This window comes from Siphateles boraxobius, unplaced genomic scaffold, assembly GCF_051911475.1.
Source record: "Siphateles boraxobius isolate OS27281-9 unplaced genomic scaffold, OSU_SipBor_1 25, whole genome shotgun sequence".
NCBI classification, from domain to species: domain Eukaryota; kingdom Metazoa; phylum Chordata; class Actinopteri; order Cypriniformes; family Leuciscidae; genus Siphateles; species Siphateles boraxobius.
In genome coordinates, this window is record NW_027508866.1 from 18,700,323 (window position 1) to 18,723,845 (window position 23,523).

Consider the following 23,523-nt stretch of genomic DNA (forward strand, 5'->3'; position numbering starts at 1 on the left):
ATGTCTTTGCGTTTCTCGTTGCCTCTCGTATTGAGCTATTTGGTCCGCACACAAGACTCACTGCCAATCACACGTGCTCACATCATTTTCTTTCTATGAAACCTGTAAACTGCATTCACCAGTTTTCACTCTATAGCGGTTGACCAGAGCACTGAAATTATTTCTCACTTAAACTACAATCAAATGGATTTCCCCACACATTTCGCGTTAGTCCTCTGCGTGGTATTTTATTCTTTCCTGTGCGCTCTCGCCTTCAGAAGTGCGCGACCGCGGCATCAGAAGTGCGCGACTGCGCATGCGCAGCTTAGAGGGAACATTGCTCCGAATGCTCGTGTTGTTTATTGATTGAAAATAAAAATTATAATCAAAAAAATAAGTTGAGGTCTCACCTGACATAGAGAGAGATCGGCACTACAGTGTTGAGGATGATGACGTAGGACCAGAAGGTGAGAAATGCTGAAAGAGATGCATTCGCCCCATCAGCCCTGGGGAGGAAGGCAATGAAGGAATTCCCTTCCTGGTATTCCCAAATGGCATTCCCAATAGACAAGATGGTGCACATGAAGGCCAGAAAACCAAAAATCTAACAAACAAATGAACAAGATTTGAAATGAAATATCACTTACAAACATAGACCAAAAATAGTTCTAAATGAATCTACTCACAAATATCACCAGGACATTCATGAGACGATCAATGCTGGTTCTCTTGAAGATAGATTTGCCAGAGTTCTGCATGAGTTTTGTGTCAGGACCTAACCAGATTTGAACAGAGCTGTTAAACTGTATAATAATCTGAGAAACTTTGGGCCAGATTTACTAACAGCTTGCTCCAGTGCAAACTGCAAACCTGGTTTTGGGGTTTAAAAACTACAGTCAGGATTTACTAAACACAGTGAAAAATTAGCAATGAAAAGGCGCAGACATGTGGCTGACCTTACTGGATATGTAGGAGTTTCGTTTTCAGACCCAAAATTCATGGGAGGAGAGTATTTAAATAAATCATGCAATGTGATTTAGGTTTGCAGTAGTTTTGTGCATAAAAAAAAGCATGTTACAACCCTTAAAAGCATGCCTGGGGTCTTAAGTGACCCGGGACTATTCACTCACATTCACTACCATCCTCCTCCTCATTCATTTTTTAAAGTTAGACATCAACATTTTTAGTATTTCTCAATCAATTCATTATAAACAATATAACAAGAATTTTTTTGTACAAAAGAATGGTTTCCCATTCATTTTTTATTTTATTTATATCGGTTCACTAATGACCCGAGGTGTGTAACAGTGTAAGTATATATTTTCTTGCAGAACAATAATTTAATCTTTGAGTGCTATTAACCTTTATTCGGCAAAATGACAATGTCTAATACACAAAGATGAAGTGACATTTCACTCATAGTTACCGCAGGCTGAAAACAAGAGAATAGGAAGTATCATCAGCAAAACTTGAAATGGCTCTGTGATTTACTGCAGAGCAAGTACTGAACGCAATCAAATATTACTGTCACTGTCACTTGATGGTGGATCTGGTGAAGAAGCTGTCAGCGATCAAAATGTTGATTTTGAATATGTTGAGAAAGATAGTTTTGAGAATATGTTTGAGATCACGAATATGAGCCAGATGCTGAATGTACTGGGAAATGAGCTCTGACGAGGACAGTATGATGGTATAAAACATCTGCTGAAACTGAACTCTTCCAAGCTCCAAAAGGAAACAAAATATGCTTTATTTTATTCTTCTGTATATTTTAGAGTTTTATATTACAGCTACATATATAATTGTATTATATACGCTTGACATGCTTGACATACTATGATAGTTGCTATAGGAGGAGGCAGAGAACAGATAGAGCGTGATAGAAGGGAGAACATTTATTTGGCATGCCAGAGGAAGAAGTTATCGTTGCTCTTGGTAGATTGCATTAGTCATAATGGAAATGAGCAGCAGCATCTTCGTTCTTTAATATGCACATTGTCATTAGATCTCCCGCAAAACTTTCCACTCCCATTGGCACTTTTATGGGAATGCGGTTTCACTTTAATTTGCCCTGTTTAGTAAACAGGCTCTTTTAATATAAGCATAATACGTCAATTTTCAGTATGAATCCGCACCTCCAAACACCACCAGGCCGAAGCACCACTCTGTGTTTCTGAGAGTACATCCTCTGAGCAGAATCCTCTCATTATCCACGGAAAACGTCTCTCCTCCCACTGTCAGAGTTCCTGTGAACTTATCCAGACGGTTGTTTGGAGGCTCACAGCGCATCTCACCTGAGACATAAAGCATTATATATTTAATATGCAGACACCAAAATTTTGAGCCCCGAACGTGTTTTTGTACAATTCAACTTTAATAATGTCCTAGCAAACACTCAGAACACCATAGAAACCACTTAGCAATACCTAGCAACCTGATATCATGCAGATACTGTATAAGTGTCACTCACCATTGAATGCTGCTAGTCTCTGGATGTCATTGGCCAGGTCTCCTGTGATTGTCAGAGCTTGTTTCACCTTCAGGTTTGTCTCTCTGTGAAAGACAGGGAAAGAGAGACAGATGATGGCTCCGGTACACAGTTATTACAGATGAAGTTCATGTTTACATGCACATGCTGAGCTACTGACCCGTCCAGCTCAGCTGTCTCAATGTAGATGAGGTTGAGAGGTTCACTACTAGAGAGCAACAACAGATCAGCCTAGAGCACAAGAAAAACAGGCAAGTTACATTTTAAAGTTGCTAACAAAGATGTAATGACTTATAAAATTTAAAATCAAAATTAATCATGTTTTTTTGCACTGCACAAATGTTGGCAATTCATAGTTTTCACAGGACATTACAGCCTTATAGGAACGCTCACCTGGAGGGCAAAACAATTGGCTTTCCTCCATTTTCCTCCACAAGTCATTTTTACCAGGTTTGTAATAAGTACTAACGTTGTAAGAAAGACCAAATACAATGCTGTATATGGATCACAAGTGCCCAAAACATGCAGTTTGTTCAGATATTTTAGTTTTTCTTCTTTTAAGATGGCTATAAAAAGATGAGATGAGATGAAACTGAAAGGCGGTGTTCTGTGATGGGAATAACGGCGTTATAAATAAACGTTGTTACTAACGGCGTTATATCTTTTTCAGTAACGAGTAGTCAAACGAATTACTGTTCCCCGTTACAAACACCGTTACCGTTAGGTTACTGACAATAGCCTAAAATGCGGCGTTACTATAATTGAGCTCACTGAAGCGGTTTTCAACCGAGTAGGCTCTCTCTCAGACATAGGACCTGCAAAGTTTTTTTCTCTGGTGTGTCTGTGTGTGTGTGTTTATGAATTTGTTTCTAAATAAATTACAAATTTCAGCATTAGAATAATCTCTGATGTCTGAGACAGGTATCATCTATTGGTTTATTGATTGGTATCATCTAAACGTTTTAATTAATTTACATGGTTATAAAATTAAAATCTAAAAATAACATGCAGGGAACGTTCTGTTTAGGTTATAAGAATAAAAACTTAAGGGGACGTTCTGGGAATGTTCTCTTTAGGTTATAAAATAAAACCCGAAAATAATCTGCAGGGAATTAAACATTGTATGACCGGTTGTGAACACGTGCGGCAAACAGCCTAGAATTTGGCTTAAATAACCTCTGAGATGACGTTCTCTGTAGGTTATAAAAATAAAACCCCAAAATAATATATTTGTATTATTATTATTTATTTTTGGTACATTGTTCAGTATTGTATTGAGAGTATTATATACTCTCAATATATATTATTAATATATGGAGAGTTAAACTGTTTACTTTAGTGAGGAAGACAATACTTCATTGTGTTTTATTGTTATACTATAGTAATGATAATATTTAAAATAATATATTGAATTGAATAGGTGTTTCTCACATCGTCTCACAGCAACATTAAAATATGTTGATATTTAATGTAGATGTAGTGTTTTTGTTAGGGTTCTGTCACTTCTGTCTAGTCTATTTCTTGGTTTTGTGACCTGATACTCCTGTTTTGTCTTGTCTGTGTGCCTTGTTTCATGTACTTTCATGTCATGTTTTGTCTTGTGCTGTGTAGCAGGCAGCTTGTGTTTTCACTAGCTGTGTGCTTTCATGTTGTCAAGTTTTCTGTGAACACATGGCTTATGAGTGATCTCATTGGCTGCTTGTCTCCTTTTGTGTGAGCACATGGTTTGTGATTTGTTTGACTGGCCATGTGCTTGTGTTTTTGTCATGTTTGGTGTGAGCACATGGCTGTTATGTTTCCTTGTGCCATGTCTCCTGTTGATTGTCCAGCCCCTCCCATCTTGTTACCTGATTGATTAATTTGCCCCACCTGTCCTCCCTCATTACCTCCTTTGTTTGTTCTCCCTATTCATTCTCCTTGTGTTTGCAGTCCTGTGCTGTTTTGTCATCGTATGTATGTCATTTGTACATGGAATGTTATCCTTGTGTGTTCCTCCTGTGATCTAGTCCAGACCCGTCGCTATGAATGCCTGTGCCCCCAAAAATGCCTGTGCCCCCCCACTTGAGGCACAGATAATTTAATTTAAATTTAATTGTAATATTATCATAGTTGCTAATTTTGTGTTGCATTCTTTATCATTAAAATATTAAAAATATAAAGAAACAATGGTGTGATTTAGTTTGATTGATGGGAATCTACACTGCAACAGCCTATCACGGCCTTACAAAAGAACGGTAGGCTACGTACGTCCGCGCATTTTTGAAAGAGGTTTCAAAAAACGAGTTTTCGCCGGCTTACTCGCTTCAGTTCCTTCCGAGTTGAATGATAACGTTACTTTGATGAGGAGGTTCTGCTCGGAGAAATGCTTCCTCCCGCTGTACTGGGACTGGAGAGAGGACTGCGCTGCCTCCACTCAAAGTATCTGTGCGAGTGTATTTGCGTGTATGTATGTATGTGTGTGTGTGTGTGTGTGTCATGGCAATGCATATCCCTCTGTTGACTGCTTTAAAATGCAATGTTTGAGAGATGTTTCTGGTGTTACATCTAATATGTTGTGAAGTCAAGTGTTTTATGGATATTCATAACATTGCTTCTGTGTAATGTGGTGTAGGCTAGGCTACCTGGTCATATTGCTGTTGGTTATATGTTTAACGTGACGATTACGTGCTGCGCGACTAGAGTTGATATACATACTGTAGTCTAATAATAATTGTGCCCCCCCATACATTTCATATGCCCCCCCCCCCCCCCCCCCCCCCCCCCCCTTAAAGCTACAGTAGGGAGTTTTGAGAAAATGTTGACTTGGCCTGAAAATTTGAACAAGCAAAACTTACAGGTCCAACCCCCTTGCTCTCTGCTGCGCTACAGCCCTCCCTCCACAGCTCCTCCCCCACAGCGGAGCCAGCCGTGAACGCGAAGGCTAGTAAGCAGGACCATGACGGCGGATTATAAACAGTTATGGAACATTCACTAATAGGGACGAAACATCAACAATATGCTTTACATTGACTATGGCCTGCCCATACTTTGACTACAAACTTGGTCCTCAAATCATTATGTATTTTGCAATACATGTAACTTTATAAGGTTGCACTCTTTCTGTAAGTTATAGCTATAAGATAACGTTAAAGGATTAGTTCACTTTAAAAAAAAAACTTTTGCTGATAATTTACTCACCCCCATGTCATCCAAGATGTCCATGTCTTTCTTTCTTCAGTCGAAAAGAAATTAAGTTTTTGATGAAAACATTACAGGCTTTTTCTCCATATAATGGACTTCAATAGGACACAAACGTTTCGAGGACCAAATGACAGTTTCAGCGCAGCTTCAAAGGGTTTTAAACGATACCAGACAATGAATAAGGGTCTTATCAAGTGAAACGATCGGTCATTTCAAAAATAAATAAAAAACTTTAAGTTTTATAAGCACAAATGCTCGCCTTGCTCTGTTCTGTGATGCACGTTTGTGATCCTGTTCGAACTCGTTCATCCAAATGAACAAATCTTTTTTCGAGTCATTCGTTCGTTGAATGAACGAAATGACTGCGAAAAAGACTCGTTCAAAATGAACAAATCTTTTTTCGAGTCATTTCGTTTGTTGAATGAACGAAATGACTCGAAAAAAGATTGGTTCATTTGGATGAACGAGTTTGAACAGGAGAGTCACGAACGACGGTACGCGCTCGCGCTGTGCAAGAGAGGGGTGATCAGCGCGTACACGAGCGTGATTGACACTGCTGAGACATTCCTCCTGGCTCTGATTGGTTGTTTCTGACCGGGAGCGGTGTATTTCTGCAAATGGCAGTAGGACCACAGGGAGGAGCCAGAGGAGCTTGATTTTGTTCACAGATTATCTCTCTCATTTTCTACTTTCAGGACATAATGACAGTTTTAACAAATATTTGTTTACAAAAGCTACCTACTGGAGCTTTAAGACTGAGTCTGGCGACGGGTCGGGTCTGATCTAGTCTAGTCAAGTTGAGTCAAGTCCAAGTCTGTCTTGTTTTCCCCCTTGGGGTAGTTTTTGTTCGTATTTTGTTTTATTTTTATTAATAAAAGGCCCTTGTTTCCTGTACTTGAGTCCTTGCCTCATCTCACCAACCCCATACCCTGACAGTTTTATAATAATCACACCTTCAAACTTGTCGCTTTTCGGCGACAATCGCCGTTTTCTTGGTCAATTGGGTCATTTACGTGAATCGTGTAGAACCGGGGAGTTTTTTTAAAGGGGGGGGGGGGGGGGGTGTAGGCCATTTTCATGCCGACCAAAATTTCGTTCTTTCAAATGTAGGCACGTGGTAAGCGCGCTCATAATCCGCCACAGCCACAACAACATTGCCCAACATTAAATGGCAAACGTAATGCAAGCGGAACGAAACTGCTCGTTATTGTGTGGTTGACGGACCGTTTATCAGTTTGGACCAAAGCAGCGCGAGCCGATCTTGATCAAGCGACCATAGACATAATATAGATAGACGCCCTATCGACCGCTACTGCCTATTGGCGTGGACGAGCCGTGGGGCTGCCATCTTAAACCGGTCATCCACTCCGCTCAGTGTAATCTGTTTGGCAGGTGCAATGAGCTGCCAGCGCATTTAATTAATCATATCTCACTGAATACCGAATTGATTTTCACGCGGGTTTTTTTGCTGCAAAGATCATACACGTAGCTACGATACAGGACACATTGAATATTTTACTCACAAAATACAAACAATAGTACGGTAATGTTAATGTTAAATCTTACATGTGAAAAGTAATCCCCGAGTGATGGTCCGCCGATTTGAGCAGGAATATGCTGCACAGTGCTCTGGCATCTACTGCTGCTATGCAACGCAAATAGGAGTATGACCGGTTTAAGATGGCGGCCGCATTTCTTGCGCCACAGCGGCCAATAGGGCTTCTAGTCTCTATGATGTCTATGCAAGCGACACTACTACAAAGCGCTAATAAGAGATCCAGTAAAGGAAGCATTTGAATGTGCCAGAGAAGTAATAACATCGCTGCGACTCTTGCGAGATCTAGTGAGAAACATTCACATTTCTACGTTATTAACGGATCAAAAAGCACTGACGTGGAAACCAGAAAGAAAAATTGTTCCATGAATGAACTATCCAGTGTCCACAAATCAGCAACATTCACCATGGATTCACTGTAGTAACACTAACTGCAACCATGGAAGTTTGGCAGGAATAGTAGGCTATAATACTTTCAGGTAACATTACGTCGGTTTTATTTTGACATTATGAATACAATTGCTGTCCTCAAACTAATCTGAATTAAAATAAACCTTTGTTTATAACTCCTAAAATATTGCATTTCATTTTTTCCAAGGAGCTGTTTTGTATTATATGCTCCTAAGAAGAGTCAATTAAAGCTCCAGAATTGGTCAAAGTAAAAAAAAAAATCATACTTTATGATGTTAGTTTTAATTTAAAAAAGACTAAAAAAAATTAAATCAAGGAAATAACCTAAAACCTGGTAAACAGTAATTTCTAACAACATAGGGCTGTTTAGATAAACAATCTGGTGAGCATGTTGTTTTAGGCTAATACACCAACAGCAAATTTCTGTTTAATAAAGCGCTCAGAAATGTGTCGTGTGCATATTAAAATCTAAAATATTAAGATTTTAATCCCCCCCATTTTACATTTTAATATTGGGGGCATCCAACTTTTTTTTTTTTTTTAAGTAATACAATACTTACTTTCCCTGGTAATTAGTTACTTTTATAATGATGTAACTCAGTCACTATTTGTGAGAAGTAACTAGTAACTATAACTAATTACTTTTACATGCCCAACACTGCCTGTGCTGCAGTTCGATTGATGTTTTGCCCTCCAGTCACATGACTGAAAACTATGAATTAAAAATTGTGGTAAAATAATAGCAGGAATCAAAATTTTGTTTTAGTTTCTTAAGTTTTGAAGTTTTCATCTAATATTCTTATTTAAATTTGTTTCAGATGTATTTCAATGAAAATAATTTTTAATAGTTGTAGTTATAATAACAACACTGTTCTGGCTATATCACCCACCAGCTAGTTGTTAACCATAATTTCTCAAAATAAAACTAAAAAAAAACCTAATAGTGTTTAATAAACGTAGCGTTTAATATCAATACCATAAACTTACTGTGACAAACTCATTGTTTTCCAGCTTGATAATGTCGCCCACTTGAACATTCATCCATTTTTCACTTTTCAACCTGTTTGAGAACATGAGATTTTATTCACCACCAAATTCATTTTGGAAAGTACTTTTTGAAAAAAAAAATGATAAAAGTAACATCATATACACAGAGGTTGAACACGTACTCTCCATCAATAAGCACGTCCACTTTTCTGTTGTTCACATGATTGTCGTTCTTGTGTCTGGTCTGTGTTGTAGGGTGAACATAAAACACAAGGAAACAGAGAGACAAATGAGCGGACAGTCACATTATTGTCAGTATTGGACATGGACAGGAAGTAGACTCACAATGTCGTCAGAGAGATCTTTGGCTAGAGTTATAGACAGCACCAGCAGCAGTGGAACTACAGTAGTGAACCAGGACAGAGACGAGATTTGAGGAATCAGCTGTCCAACACAAACACAGTCAAGTATGTTAGAATTCCTCTCATTTTATAAAACTTTTTTTTTAAATATACTTTTGTAATTTCAGAGCAAAATTTTAAGATAATAATGAGGTAATCTAGTTAAGATCTATTTGACTAGTTACCTGTAAGATGAGAAGAAAGACGAAGTAGGCATTGGCTAGTCTCTGAAACTGCTCAAACAGATTGAGAGGGAGGAAAGTGAAGATGTTGTACTTGGAGGTCTTGATGGCATTGTTCTGTAAGGACACACATAAAAATGCTCACGATATACTTAAAAAATAGATTTTTTTTATAAAGTGCTCCAATTATGCATTTCGGATAATACTTTTCATGCAGTGTGTAATATGGCTGTTTGGGAATGTAAAAGGTCTGCAAAATTTCAAAGATCAAAGTGCAGATAATTGTCTCCTAAAGGGAAGAACTTATTCTGAACTGCCTGAAACAAGTTGTCCGTAATCAGGGCCGGCGCTCCGCACACGCACATCACGCACTGCGCTTAGGGCACCAAGTGCTTGGGGGGGCACCAAAAAATCTGGGTCGTGAAAAATCCTCACAATCGGCTACTAGTATAAATAACAAATAAAATATGTCTAAAGCATGTTAATATACAAAAGCAATACAAAAATAATATAGGCCTAGACCAAATTAGTCGAGAAAAAGGTGAATCTCCTGTGCCAGTCTCCCTCTGGTGCCCCCCCTTCCCCACTTCCCAGTGGTCTGTTCGATTATGCCTCAATCAATGTCAAATGTGGCAGACACCGACCTCGGACATGGCCTCGAAAAGGCACCAAGAGTCGGGGCGGAAAAAAGGAAAAAGAAGAGACAGCGGGATGATACTCGCGCGTCGCTTGCAGGTAAGACAATGTTTTAAATAAAAATGTTAGTTTTGTAGCGCGGCCGCCCTTGCGTCGTGTCTGCATGTCCAGGGGGGCGTCGCTAGTAGTGCAAATGATCCGGGGCAGGCTTTTTTAGCCCTGCATGTTGAATATTTTATTTTAACGGGGGTCCGGTTTCTCCCCCGGGAAATTTTGAAACTTGGGCTGTTTAAGATGCAGTTAGTTTGTTTGAGAAGAAAAGGAAGACCGCTTAGATATGTTTTTTCGTTGTTGTTCTATGCGGTTAATGCGGTCATTTTCAAGAGGTTCATAGGCCAAGGCCCAAGGGCGACATCTGATTGGTCTGGGCCTGTAAGCAACCGTGTACCCTGCTTACCGATAGTTAAGCCTGTGATTAATTTGCCCCTTCTGTCCTCTGTCTGGTGGTCCAGGAGGACCAAACTTCGGTGGTCCCTAGTCCGGTGGTCCAGGGGTAACCGACTTCGGTGGTCCCAGAGCCGTCCACTCTCTCTGTCGAGCCCCCAGTGGTGGCCGAAAAGGCTGCAGCGTCCCCAGTGGTGGCCGAAGAGGCTGCAGCAGCGCTTCGCTCTCGGAAAAGGAGGAGGACTTCCTGCGTCCCACAAGGCCTAGAGACCGTCCCAAAGCCTGCTGTCAGCCCAGAGGCCGTCCCCAGGCTCCTTGCACTGCCGTTGCCACCCTTGCTGTCTGTCGAGCTGGCTCTGCCCCAAACTCCTTGCCCTGCCGGCACTGCCCCAAGCGGCCAGGACTCCAGAACCGCTGGAGCCTGCCTGGTCTGTCTCTCTGGCACCGCCCTGGCCCTCTACCAAAAATCCATACACGCCGGAGTCTCCCTGGTCCGTCCCTCCGGCACCACCCTGGCCCTTTGCCAGGAATGCAGGAGTCTCCCTGGTCTGTCCCCCGGCACCGCCCTGGCCCTCTGCCAGGATTCCAGATCCACCAGAGACCGCCTGGTCCGTCCCTCTGGCACCGCCCTGGCCCATTACCAGGAATCCAGACACGCCGGGTCTCCCTGGTCCGTCCATCCGGCACCACCCTGGCCCTTTGCCAGGAATGCCGGAGTCTCCCTGGTCTGTCCATCCGGCACCGCCCTGGCCCTCTGCCAGGATTCCAGATCCACCAGAGACCGCCTGGTCCGTCCCTCTGGCACCGCCCTGGCCCATTACCAGGAATCCAGACACGCCGGGTCTCCCTGGTCCGTCCATCCGGCACCACCCTGGCCCTTTGCCAGGAATGCCGGAGTCTCCCTGGTCTGTCCATCCGGCACCGCCCTGGCCCTCTGCCAGGATTCCAGATCCACCAGAGACCGCCTGGTCCGTCCCTCTGGCACCGCCCTGGCCTTTTGCCAGGACTCTAGCCCTGCCTGAGCCTCCCTGGCTCAACCCTGCCTCCCTGGTCACTTCTAAAGACTTCCTGGTCCGTTATGACGGCACTGACTTGGCTCCCCTCCCTCCCCTCTTGGTCTCTGTGTTTTGATCTACCCGTCTTGTGTTGTCTGTTGGTGAGTTGTCATGTTCCTGTCTTGTTTTTTGCCAGGTGGCGTCCCTTTAGAGGAGAGGTAGTGTCAGGGTTCTGTCTAGTCTATTTCATGATTTTGTGACAGAGCCCTGACACTCATGTTTTATCATGTCTTTGTGTGGGCGCGCGGCTTCGAGCGCTCTCGAGCCATTCGCTCTCGTCTGTGTGCCTTGTTACATATGTAAGGCGTGGTGTTTGGATTCCAGCACGTCAGTCTAGTTTGGTTTCGGGTTTTGTGTCTGGATTCGGATATTCATGCTCCGCGTGGGACTGGGAGAAAAAAATCGACTCACCTAGCTATCACAATTTTTTTTACATTTTTTTTTACGATTCTAACTTCGATTTTTTATTCTAGAATCGATATTAATTCAAATTCAATTGCTTTATTTTTGTCCTTGCTTGTAGATTAGGTTAACAAAAGTTAGCCACTTTCGTTCAACAGAGGATGAAATGTGTCGTTATCTATGAGTGCTGAGTGACGTAATATCCCAAGTGGACGCGTGGAAGAAATGTGAGACTGAAAAGCCCTCGCGCTACTCATGCTGAGAGAGAGATAAGACAATAGATCTGCACGATTAATCTTTCGATTCGTCTGTCTATTAATATGGAAGTAAAATAATGACATGTTTTTGAAACAAAAAAGCTTGTTGAATTGCACTACTTGAAAAAATATGCATTGCATCAACCCTGCTTGCCTTTTTTGGGCTGAAATTCAACATGGTTGTATATTTATAGCCTGGTTAAAACCAGACCCTTCTCAGTCGTAACTGAATTGGGGTCTGGGGAAGGTTCATTGACAGCTCATTTCCAAAGGGGTGTCACCAATGGACGTCGCTCAAATGCGTGTGTAAGCAATTGCATAGACCTTAAAACCAATCAGATCGATCGTCATCTTGTAAAGCCCGCCTCAACGTTTGTGATTGGTGCCTCGATGTGGAAAGATTGAATGGGCTCTTCGCCAGACTAACTTGCAGAGCAAATCTAAATTTGCCGGAAGTTCGTCTGGGTTTTCCCAGGCTAGTATATTTAAGCTGTGAATATTTAAATTCAAAACATTTCACACACGTTTTCATAAATAAAAAATCAATAATCCATATTCACCTTTCAGATTTCACTTCCAAAATATTCATTCTGTTTAAAAAATACAACCTAAAATATTTGACAGGCAATTTTCGGTCCATTTTATTTCGCTTTACAAATTCACTTCCACAAATTCAATGGTTCAAATTCGACAGAAAATTCAACATTTCACATCTGTAAGTCGACCTCACCAGCAGGGGGTACAAGCGGCTGTCGACGAAGAAAGCTATAGAGCAACGGGTGAGAGAGTCATTCATTCAAAAAACGGATTCACAAAAATGGAGCAAACAGTAAGTAGGCCTATTTGTGATGATGATGATCAGGGCCAGTATATGGAAAAGCTGATAAAGACACAACAGCTGTTTACATTTAAGTCTTCACAGTTTTGCACATGTAAGCAGCTTTCTCTACCGTGAACGAGATAATGTTATTCCCCGAAGCTGATGTATAGATAAAACGTTAGTAGACATATTTCTCTCCGTTGTTTAGTTTGTTTCTTTAAAGGGTAACTAAACTCCTGGTCAGAGCCTGACTCCACCCACTGGCAATATTTGAAAAATGCTGGAAAAGTGGGCAAAACCCATCTCTTTGTATGGAACCTGCCTACGTCACCAACAACCGCTACTAACCACTTCAACTACCAATAGGAAAATTCAACTGCAGTAGCCACCGTTCAACCTGCAGCACTCAGACGTTTTTAAACCATATATTGTAGAATTAAAACACTTTAAACCCAAATGTCAAAAAATTTACTGGAATCAATGAACAGCATTTATGAAGCTCCATTCTTACAGAGCATTAACTAAAAAAAGTTGTTTTAGTGTTTAGTTACCCTTTAACTTTATATTGCTGTGATGTGCAGCAGTACTAGTGTTTCCCTCAATACGTCATTCTCCAGGATTCCCCTTCGGTCAGGACACTTAACACTTAATGGACTAACACAGTATAAAAAAGACCAAACTCCCACCTTATTGGGGATGTAGTCTACATCCCCAATAAGGTGGGAGTTTGAATATAACATCAAGAGTTCAAATATACTATCATGTAGACTATACCTCATATAGGAACCGGCAAGTAGACTCAGAATATGAACGTAACGCGCAAAGTTTCACGCTGAGTGATTCCCAGTGAAATAGGCTTACTGGCATAAATTTGGCTTGACACTGGATATTCGACATTCGCACATTTAGGGACAATCTCACATGCGACATTGCAACACATGTTTCTAACTTCAATAGCATTTGAAGAGAATGACATAAAACCAACTGTAAAGTGTTCATGTAGGTGCATGCCAGGCATGATGCACACCCTTTAGATTTTTGATATTTAATAATCAGTGGCGTCTGCTGGTCTGTCAAAGAGGGGAAGCTCATTTTCGGCCTACATCATAAAAATTGTCCATTTACAGCCTAGCCTACTGTATGAATGAATGAACAAACAATCTATAAAAAAAAAACTCCAGCCCCGCCCACTCCGTTCTCCTCAGTGAAGCTGAGCGTCCCTGGGAGGGACATTATCGCAGATTTATCCAATGACCGTCTAGTTTCGAAGCACTGAAAAAAACTGTTCAAAGCATCCCCATTGAAGTCAATGGACGCTCAGCTTCAACAGGGAAATGCACTACGGGAATGTATGAGAAGGAAATCGAGTCAGCCGACCTGCTATATGTAGCTGATTCTGAACAAACTCGTCTTCGAGATGAACGTGTTCTAACGCATTTTTAGTCAATAAAATGTTAACACAATAGTACATATTTGACTATAAATTTTTTGACACTATAGGGGAAGCCAAGCTTCCCTTGCAGTCTTAAAGAAATCCCCACTGTTAATGAAATAAACTGTCAAATCATGTGTAAATATTGCTATTTTTTCAGTAGGCCTACTGCATAATCTCATATTTATTTTAATATCAACTAGGCATATCTAAAAAGTGTGCATCATGACTGACACCTACATGAACAATTTACAGTTGGTTTTGTGACTGTAATTCATTCTCCTCAAATGCTAGAAATTAGAAACATGTGTACCAATGTCGTATATGTGACTTTAGAGACGGTCCCTAAATGTGCGAATATCGAATATCCAATGTTAAGCCAACTTTATGCCAGTATTTCACTGGGATTCGCTCAGCGTGAAACTGCGCATTACGTTCATATTATGAGTCCGCTTGCCTGTTCCTACATCCACAATAAGGTGGGAGTTTGGTCTTTTTTATACTGTATTAGTCCATAAGCGATTAGTGTCTAAATCCTAAAAAGTCAGACCCACATCAAATTGTTGGGTCTGGGAACACACTATTGGCAGGGCTCAATCCGAGGGGCAGGATAAACGGTTGTCTTTCAAATTCCCAAATGCACGCAATAGGATAGCGCTACAACCAACCAGAGCAACGAAGAAGGTGGCGTAGTCAGAGCAACGGACTACAGACTTCAGTGCCGTTCTTTGTTCTTTTTTCAAAGAAAAGCTTAACTCCAATGGTTCGTCCCAATACGCATACTATCCGTCCTAAATAGTATTCGAAAATAGAATTAGCTATCCCAAATCGTAGTATGTTAATCGTAGTATGTCTACTATTTCCGGTCAGAATCCGAAGTGAAGATCGATGCACACTCTAAGGCATCGCTTTTGTCCACCAAAGTGTTTTTAGCCAGCTGAAAATGCTAGGCGCTCTGCTAAAAACGCCTAGCTATGGGCGCTTGAGAGCGTTTTGGCAGCACAGCATTTTTTTTTTCAGTTGAGACACTTTGCTTGTTATGATACAGAATATCCGTGAAAGTGTTAATAGTATCTCATTTCACACATATTTTGTTTCTGTGTTGATTCTATATTAAAATGTCGATACAATGTAACATATTTTTTCTGGCTCTTGTTTTAAATTATTTGTTCCGTTATTGTTGTCATCTGTTGACGTTCAAGCAGAATGTGACGGTTCGTCGGTGAGATATTTGTCCTGCCCCTCCTCCACTGTGATTGGACGGTTGGGTAAAAAGTGACAGTGATGAGCGCTGCGTTTTACCCAAATTTGAACATTTTTCAACTCTCGGCGACCAGTAAAAAACGTCAAACGCTCAGCTCATGGCGTTGGAAAAAACGCTTTGGTGGACACATGGCCTAACGGCTAATATTGCCAACAACCCATTGTGCGTTGGACGAGGATTCGGTTAGAACTACAAACAAGAGTGAAAAGTGTTAAAAAAAACTACAGACATGGAGGATGTGCGAGTCCGCCGGTTATGTAGAGTGGTTTAGATAAAGGGGTTTGTTTGAGTGATTAATTATCAGTATCTAACCTGACGAAAATGTATTTATTCAATGTTGTCTACATTATATTGCATCTGCAGCAGCATTGTGAACTTTTGTAAAGATACGTTAAGCCATTACCTTTTAAATGCATCATTATATTCAAATTGCAAACACACGAGGAGAGTCTCCGCATGAAAGACCCACGATGGACGTGCTACTGCATTTCTCTCCGAAACGGTAGGAAATTAAATTAGATTGAATGGAGGATTTTAACTGTGACAAGATGATTGACAGGGCAGTTTACGGTGACAGGATGCAAGCAACAGATATGTCCGTTAAAGATGACGAAGTAGTATGTCCCAAAGCTTGACACACTCAAAAGTATGTACTTTTTCTTCACAAAAAGAGTACATACTTTTTGGGTGTAGTATAAGTAGGCGAATTGGGACAGTCTTCCAGACTGGGTCATCTGACCAATCAGAGCAGAGTAGACCAATTACAACAGACTGGGCCATCGGACCAATCAAAAAAAAAAAAAAACTATTTAAAAAAAGAACCTTTAAAATAGAATAATGGGGGCACTTTAAAAAAAAAAAGTTAAATATATTTCTACTCACCGCATACTTAAACGACAGGTTGAATTCCCTGTCATTAGCTCGCAAATGCCTCTCCTCTGAGGTAGGTAAAAAAATAAAAACATAAATAACATTAAAACATTAGGAAAAGAAACTATAAAGTGGTTTTATTTCAAGTTTAAAATGGTGCATGCAGTGTAGTTATGATATACCTTCTACTTTCTTTTTCTTCACGTTAATTCCACACGCAGACAGCAGAGAGCCCATGTTTCTATGATCAAATCATCACGCTGATAAAGAGAAACCAAACCATGAAAACACAAAAATAATAATAATAAATTATATAGTTCTTAAAAACATTAAACATGAAGAAAACTACAAAACTTGAAACATCAATTGCTTCAAAATCTTCTAGTAATAAAAAGCTAGAGTCTCATCGTAATGTATTATGATCTTTCTGTTAGTGTCTAGCTGTGGTTAATGATAAACTGGCAGACAGTTCAGTGTGTTTTACAGCTCTCTTCTTATCAGCGCAGGTTATTGATGAGAGGAACATGTATTTACACATATAGGCCTCCACATACATGTATTGTCGCTGTGTTTCCTGATCTCATAGATTATGTACCTGTCCTATGATTATGCATTTGTTCATGTAACACAGAGACATTCAGCTTGATCTTAAATAACACTCTAACATGCTGGGTTGTTTCAACACAAAGTTGGGTCAAATATGGACAAACCGAACCGTTGGTTTACATTTTTTGTAAACTAATTCTTAAACTCAATAGTTGAGTTTTTCCACATTTTACCCAAACAACCCCAATTTTATTTGTAATTACTATTATATGCCTCTAGACTATCATACGTTTGTCTACATGTCAAAAACTAAGACTGAAAATGATTACATAAAACACTATATATGAAAAAGGCTATACTGTATGAAATTAAAATGAAATTGGCCAATCTGAAACTAGTGAAAAGTGTTGTATACACTCACTCACAACCCTGAACATTAGACCAAACTCACATACCATCTCACTTTTTATCTAATCTAATATTATTATGATCGCTCAAAAGTCAACACATCGCCAACGCCCATGTAGAGAATTGCTGGGAAGTATCAAAAATGGTCGACCGTTTAAATTAAAATAATTTATTTCCAAACAAAATAGGTTTAACATAACATCAGTCCTTTCAAATATAAGTTCTCAAAAATAATTTTTCTAATGCATGTCATCAAATTAAACGCTATAGATTAGAAAATAATGACACTGTAATATAAAGTTCCCAATTATTAAATTATTATTATTATTATCATTATATGTTGTTAAACTTGTTATTAAAAACTTGAAGCTGTGGTTGCTAGAACATTGAAAAAATAATAAATGTTAATGTTTCCTGGCATTATGGAAGGACATTGCGAGACTGTATGATTTATGATTTGGTAATGAACAGACTTAGGCTAAAATCATTTGTTTAATATTTTTAAATATAATTATCACCATAATGACACATTGGAAGGCTACATTATTACATAACTAAGTTCAAAAAGGCCTTTTTAGTAGCCATGTAAAATTACTACAATGAAGAACACAGTGTTACATGTGAATAAATGCACTAAAAACAGAAAATGTATACGTAGCACGAAACACTCCAAGCCACATAAATAATATGTAAAAACTATGTAAATAAAACAAATGTGATTGTCTTTTTAAATATGATTTTATGGTAAGGTTACTTATGGTTAACTTATTAACTGTTCCCCCCCCCCCCCCATATCAATCTATAATTGTTATATTCTATTAGAGTGACTCGATTTTGCCACATTGACAAGGAACAGTTCAATGACCATAACTAATGTTGGCGTTAAATGGCGTTGGCCTAGAGACCGGTTTCCCCTCGACAGCAGGAAAACACTCGACCCTTCACCATGTATATTCAAGAGTCAACAAGGAAAATCACACACCCTTAATGACTGCTTAAAACTCACCACCTTATCTATTCGCTTTTGACAAATCTACATTCTTCTCTATGTCTATACTGACACACGTATTCACACTCGTTATAATGTTCCGTATTTTTTAAACTAAGCACACAGCACTGCAAGTGCCTTTAGCTACTGTAAATAAGTAACTTACTGTACTTTCAGAGTGAAAAACCTTCCTCCTTAAAAAGAAAATCTTACAAGATCAACATACTTTCCCAAAAACTCACTAAACATCTATTAAATAATGAAGCTGCACCAGCTAAAGAGGTGTCATACCTGAGTCACACGTTTGCTATCCAAGATCCCTAGAGAAACAGCAGCGTTTCAGAGTAAACCACCACCCCATAAACATGCGTGTAAAAGGACACGCAGAACCTTCACTACAGTTCCCATAATGCAACTGCAAACGAGTCCCCTACTTAGAGTACAGGTGAAAGTTAAGGGTGTAACCTGACATCAGGAAGAGGTTTTCAGGGCTGAGCGGAGCCACCGGCTGCAGTTGTTTCCTATTGAAAGGGTTAATGATTGGAGAACTGGTTATGCTTGAATAAAACGGAGGGATTGTACAGTGTAGCATGTCCAGGGACAGACAGAAAGCAAACAGTGGATGATCTTTGGACTCTGCTGGGATGGAAGAGGGAAGCTAGTAAAACAGTTGGATGAGGGAATGACGTGAGCCAGTCGCTAGAAAACGGCTGAATTATTATGTAATGGAAAATCTACCAATCTCATTTACATAGTTTAGCTCAAATTTGGACAGCCGTACCAAGAAGAAACTCATTTTATTACTCAGAGTTTGCTCATTCACAGCTCAGGAGACAATTCTTCCATTTAATCTAATTGTTGTATACGACAAACAACTGACATATTACATAGAACTCTCTCCTGTAAGTAAAAACTATCAAAACACTCAAAAACAGATCATGCTCATGTTTACAGCATACTATATCACTTGTTAGCTGAATATATGCAAGAAAGAGCTGTTTTATTGCCTGTTTTATTGATTCAGATTACAAAGAATGGGCAGAAGAACAGCAAATGTTGCAAGCCAGATTAAAACTCAAATTTCCTACATGAGCACCATAGCTCAACGAGTTGGTGCATGTGCGCAAACCACTAGGCTACGGCATCAACCTACTGTACATACAGTAGTGTGAGACTGAAAGGAATAGATCACCCAGAAATTAAACCATGGTATTTACTCACCCCAATGAGGTTTTGAAACTGTATGATCGGTGGACGACAAAAGAAGATAGTTAGGTTCATGCTGTTCTTTTCCAAATCATGAAGGTAAATGGGGACAAATGCAACTTAAAGAGGAGAAAAAAAAAACATAAAAGCAATCCATATTTTTTGTTCACTATATTATAAGTCTTTAAGTCATACTGTAGTTCTGATTGTAGGATGTGCAATGTCAAGTATAGCAGGGATCATAGCTTATTGAAACGCATGTGATTAATTGCCAAGTTCTACCATCATAGAGTGAAAGTTAAACTACTGTTCCTAGAAGGAGGGAAACAAGGTACAACACATGACTATAGGATATCACACTTTTGCAGCTTCTGCTGCAGTCACCTTTATTCAGGGCTGAAAGGCCAATGCCGCATGACGATGTGGGCGGGGCCACGTGCTCACAGCATATAAATGCAATCGCATGCATCATTCCATTTGTTCAGTCCAGCTCTTCACCGAGCCTCCGACTGCGTGGGGCTCAGAGGTGTTGTACCTCGTTTTCCTTCTTCTGGGAATAGTAGTTATATGCATAACTCAACATTCTCATTCAGTCGGTTCACTCTGTACAACACATGACTATGGGAAATATATTCACGCCCGGGAAAGTCACTGAACTAAACTTAAAGAACCACATATCCAGTTTTTAAGAGAAAGACAGCCCCTGGTTAAAAAAACACTTGGGTCAGCACGGACTGAGCTACCGTCGCCGCAGTGATATCTAGTCAGCTGGCATCCACACTAAATTCTTAAAACAACTCCCATGACACCTCCATGCCCTTGTAGAGTACACACACACCGTAGCGGAACCAAGGCGGAACCAACTTCTTATATGCTATAGACATAGCTTTTTTACAATCCAATGTGAAAGCTGTCAGTTAAGATAGTAGCTTCCCTCTGGCCGAGTTGGAAAAGATGACAAAAGACTGGTCAGGCGAGCGGGCACGAAGCAAGTCTCCTGTCTTCCTCTGAGTCGGAGATTTTACAGGGCAGGCAGCTCGAACGAGAGCGCACTCCCGACATGACTTTAGGCGCATGCGCCGCATTTGGACGCAACACCACCAAACGCAAACTAGATGTAAAAGGGATGCATCGACAGCCTATGAAGATCACCAATATGCTTCGCTGATGCCAGTACCAACGACAGAGCAGCATCCTTACATTCAGGCTCAAACGGAGATTCATACACAACCTCCAGGCCTATCATCAGGTCATGACGGCACCATGAAATTTTGTAACGAGCCTTAAACGCAGACCCTTCGTTCCGCGCTTCATCCACATGAGGTCATTTTTGTCAACAGAAGGGTCCATGGCATACAGAGCATGTATGACTTGATTGCTTGGGATCAAAGTCCACTAGCAAGTGCACGTGCCGAATGTGTCTTTCTGCACTTATAGCCAAAGGAGTGAACTGTGTGAAAGATGGAGCGGAAAGAGGAAGTTCCATGATGGTCCGTGCACTGTCCGTGTGACGGAATTATCACCATCAGGAGAGTCCACGGATGTCCGCGCACACCGTCCGTGTGCAGCCCAATTTTTGTGACTTTTTTGAAAACTAAAGCACCTTAAAAGCTAAATTCACTAGATAGTGCACGTGCCGAAAGCGTCTTTCCACCCACGCGGCCAAAGGAGTATACTCAGGCCTTTAAGGAATCGATAATAATGGCAGCACCATTAATGCCCTCATGACAAGCCGAAACAGCCATTCATTAAACTTCCAGCATGGAATGGGAGTGACTTTCCTTCAGAAAAGAACACAGTATCCCCTCAATTGGGCACTGATACGTCGATTCAGATCTTCACCCGCACCAAGCTTCAATTACACGCTACTTCAAAGCAATGCAACATACTTCAAAATGCAAGCGCTTCTGTATCGTTGCTACAATTAGATTTTCCCTCGCTCAACAGGTAGACCCCTAGATACCACTGTTCTGGCCGAGTACTGTAACAGAGAAAGAGAGGGAGTAACCCCTCGCCTGCTTATATATGTTTACCCTCTAAGGCCAAGTGTTTCAACATCAGGAGAACTACTCTAAAAAATCTATGTATGTGACGCTCTTACAGCGCTGTCGACCACTCTCCTCTTACAGAGTTTCTAGTCTGTTTTGTGACATATTTGTCGTCACTACTACACATGACATAACCCTGCCCAGGGTAATTCCTTCTGTCAACAGATTCAGGCTTCCCAGGGGATAAGGGCTGAATGCACAATGGCGCTATCGACATATGCATAAATGTAGTGTGGCATACTGCAAGCTACCGAGCGCCAACCCCCGGGACCCACGCACAAAGAGGAGAATCCAGCCGTGGATTCCATATAAGTTATATCAGATATAATAGCCCCTTTTGAGATTAATCTGGAATCCCAGAGCTCGTAAATGTGAAATAAGTGCATGTGTTTGTAACACTGCTTGTTCCCTGCTGTCTGCAGCCAGGAGCAGGCCGCCCAAATAGGTCTGACCTCTGATGGCACAGCAGAACCAACAATCCCCTCGGCGGAGACCTTGAAAAATATGTCGTCAAAGCATTTCTCCCCCGCATCCAGAGAGAAAGAATCATCCCCCTGACAGTCAAAGTTTCGCTCAGACTAGGGGCAGCTAGAGAAACCATGTTGTGAACACCACACTGACACTCCTCGGCCTCCACACCATCGTCCCAACTCCCTGTGGCCTCCAAAAATGGTGAATCTTGAAGGGTCTGAATTCATCTGCATCTGGATTAGCAACCAAAACAGGAGCGGACCGTGTTTGTCCTGCCGAGCACTCGCTACATGCCGCTTGAGTGAAGAATGATACAGCACACAGGCAATGCTCACATGCATTGGGGTTGGAGAGATCCAGCCTAGCGCAGACAATTAAAAACACACTGGAAAGTGCTTGTGAGTATACCATAAACACCCACATGCCAAAGAGACAGGGACTAGAACTTATGTTCAGATATTTCTCATCAAAAAGTTTATAAGCCATTTGTTAGATGTATTAAACCCATGCTTAAAACCTTCTCCTTTATGCCTTTTCCTTCAAAAAGTGTCACCACTGGGGGTTTTCTTGTGAACATGGCGTATTTTAACATTTTGTTTGAGAAAAACTTATTAGCCCTTCGTTAGCAAAGCTAAACTCGACAAGAATCACCATTGCGGGCTTTTCTTCTTGCGAAAATGTGTCTTGATGGTGTCCAGCATGATGAAGAGCTGGAGAACTAAGGGAATGACGTATGCGACTGAAATTATATGCTGTGGGTAGGTGACCCCGCCCATATCAACAGTTGCTATTAAACTGTTGTACCGAGTTAACTGACTGAATGGGAACACAGGAACCTCAGCTGGCCTCTTCGGATCTGCCCTCAAGGATTTCGCGGACAGATTCGTCGAGGTTCAGAAGACGTCACAGGCAATGAAGCACTTCTTGCCGAAGCGCTCTAGTTCCGCAGCAGGTCGCTCAAAATAGCCGTCTGCTCTGAGCTTCCAGCCGCAGCCTCCGCCCCCCGGCGCTTTTCAGCGCCGCCAGGCCCGAGACCAGAGACTGAGCTCTCACTCTGCTGAGCACAATAGATCTGAAAGACGCTTATTTCAAAATACAAATAGCATCACGTCACAGGCGATTCTTGAGATTTGCCTTCGAGGGCCAGGCATATCAATACACAGTCCTGCCATTCGGCCTGTCCCTGGCACCCCGTACATTTACGATGTGCATGGACGCAGCTCTCGCTCCCCTGAGACTTCGGGGCATGCGAGATTTGAACTACTTGGACGATTGGCTGATTCTAACTCGATCACACTCAGAGCTCATAGAACACAGGACCATATTACTCGAGCATCTCGAGAAACTGGGTCTCACAGTCAATAGGGCGAAAAGTTCGCTGTCTCCCAGTCAGAAAATTTCTTTTCTGGGCACAGAACTGGACTCGCTGTCTGTGACAGCGCATCTGTTGCCGGAACGCGGACTGAACATTCAGCCACCGTGAAATCCTTCCG

General features: G+C 41.1%; 1 protein-coding gene across 1 annotated transcript in view; it reads right to left on the minus strand.

The window, feature by feature from the left end:
- The window catches only part of atp8b5b (ATPase phospholipid transporting 8B5b), a 45,244-nt gene extending 26,498 nt beyond the window's left edge, over positions 1–18,746 (minus strand). The window contains exons 1-12 of the mRNA XM_077243023.1: positions 18,597–18,746; positions 16,546–16,623; positions 16,376–16,431; positions 9,187–9,300; positions 8,946–9,044; positions 8,783–8,844; positions 8,601–8,673; positions 2,628–2,698; positions 2,450–2,532; positions 2,115–2,273; positions 666–754; positions 390–583 (exon numbers count right to left, since the gene is read on the minus strand). Coding sequence (XP_077099138.1) covers positions 390–583; positions 666–754; positions 2,115–2,273; positions 2,450–2,532; positions 2,628–2,698; positions 8,601–8,673; positions 8,783–8,844; positions 8,946–9,044; positions 9,187–9,300; positions 16,376–16,431; positions 16,546–16,600 — 1,055 coding nt within the window. The 5' untranslated portion in view covers positions 16,601–16,623; positions 18,597–18,746. The remainder of the gene's footprint in view (positions 1–389; positions 584–665; positions 755–2,114; positions 2,274–2,449; positions 2,533–2,627; positions 2,699–8,600; positions 8,674–8,782; positions 8,845–8,945; positions 9,045–9,186; positions 9,301–16,375; positions 16,432–16,545; positions 16,624–18,596) is intronic.
- Positions 18,747–23,523: the final 4,777 nt, after the last annotated feature.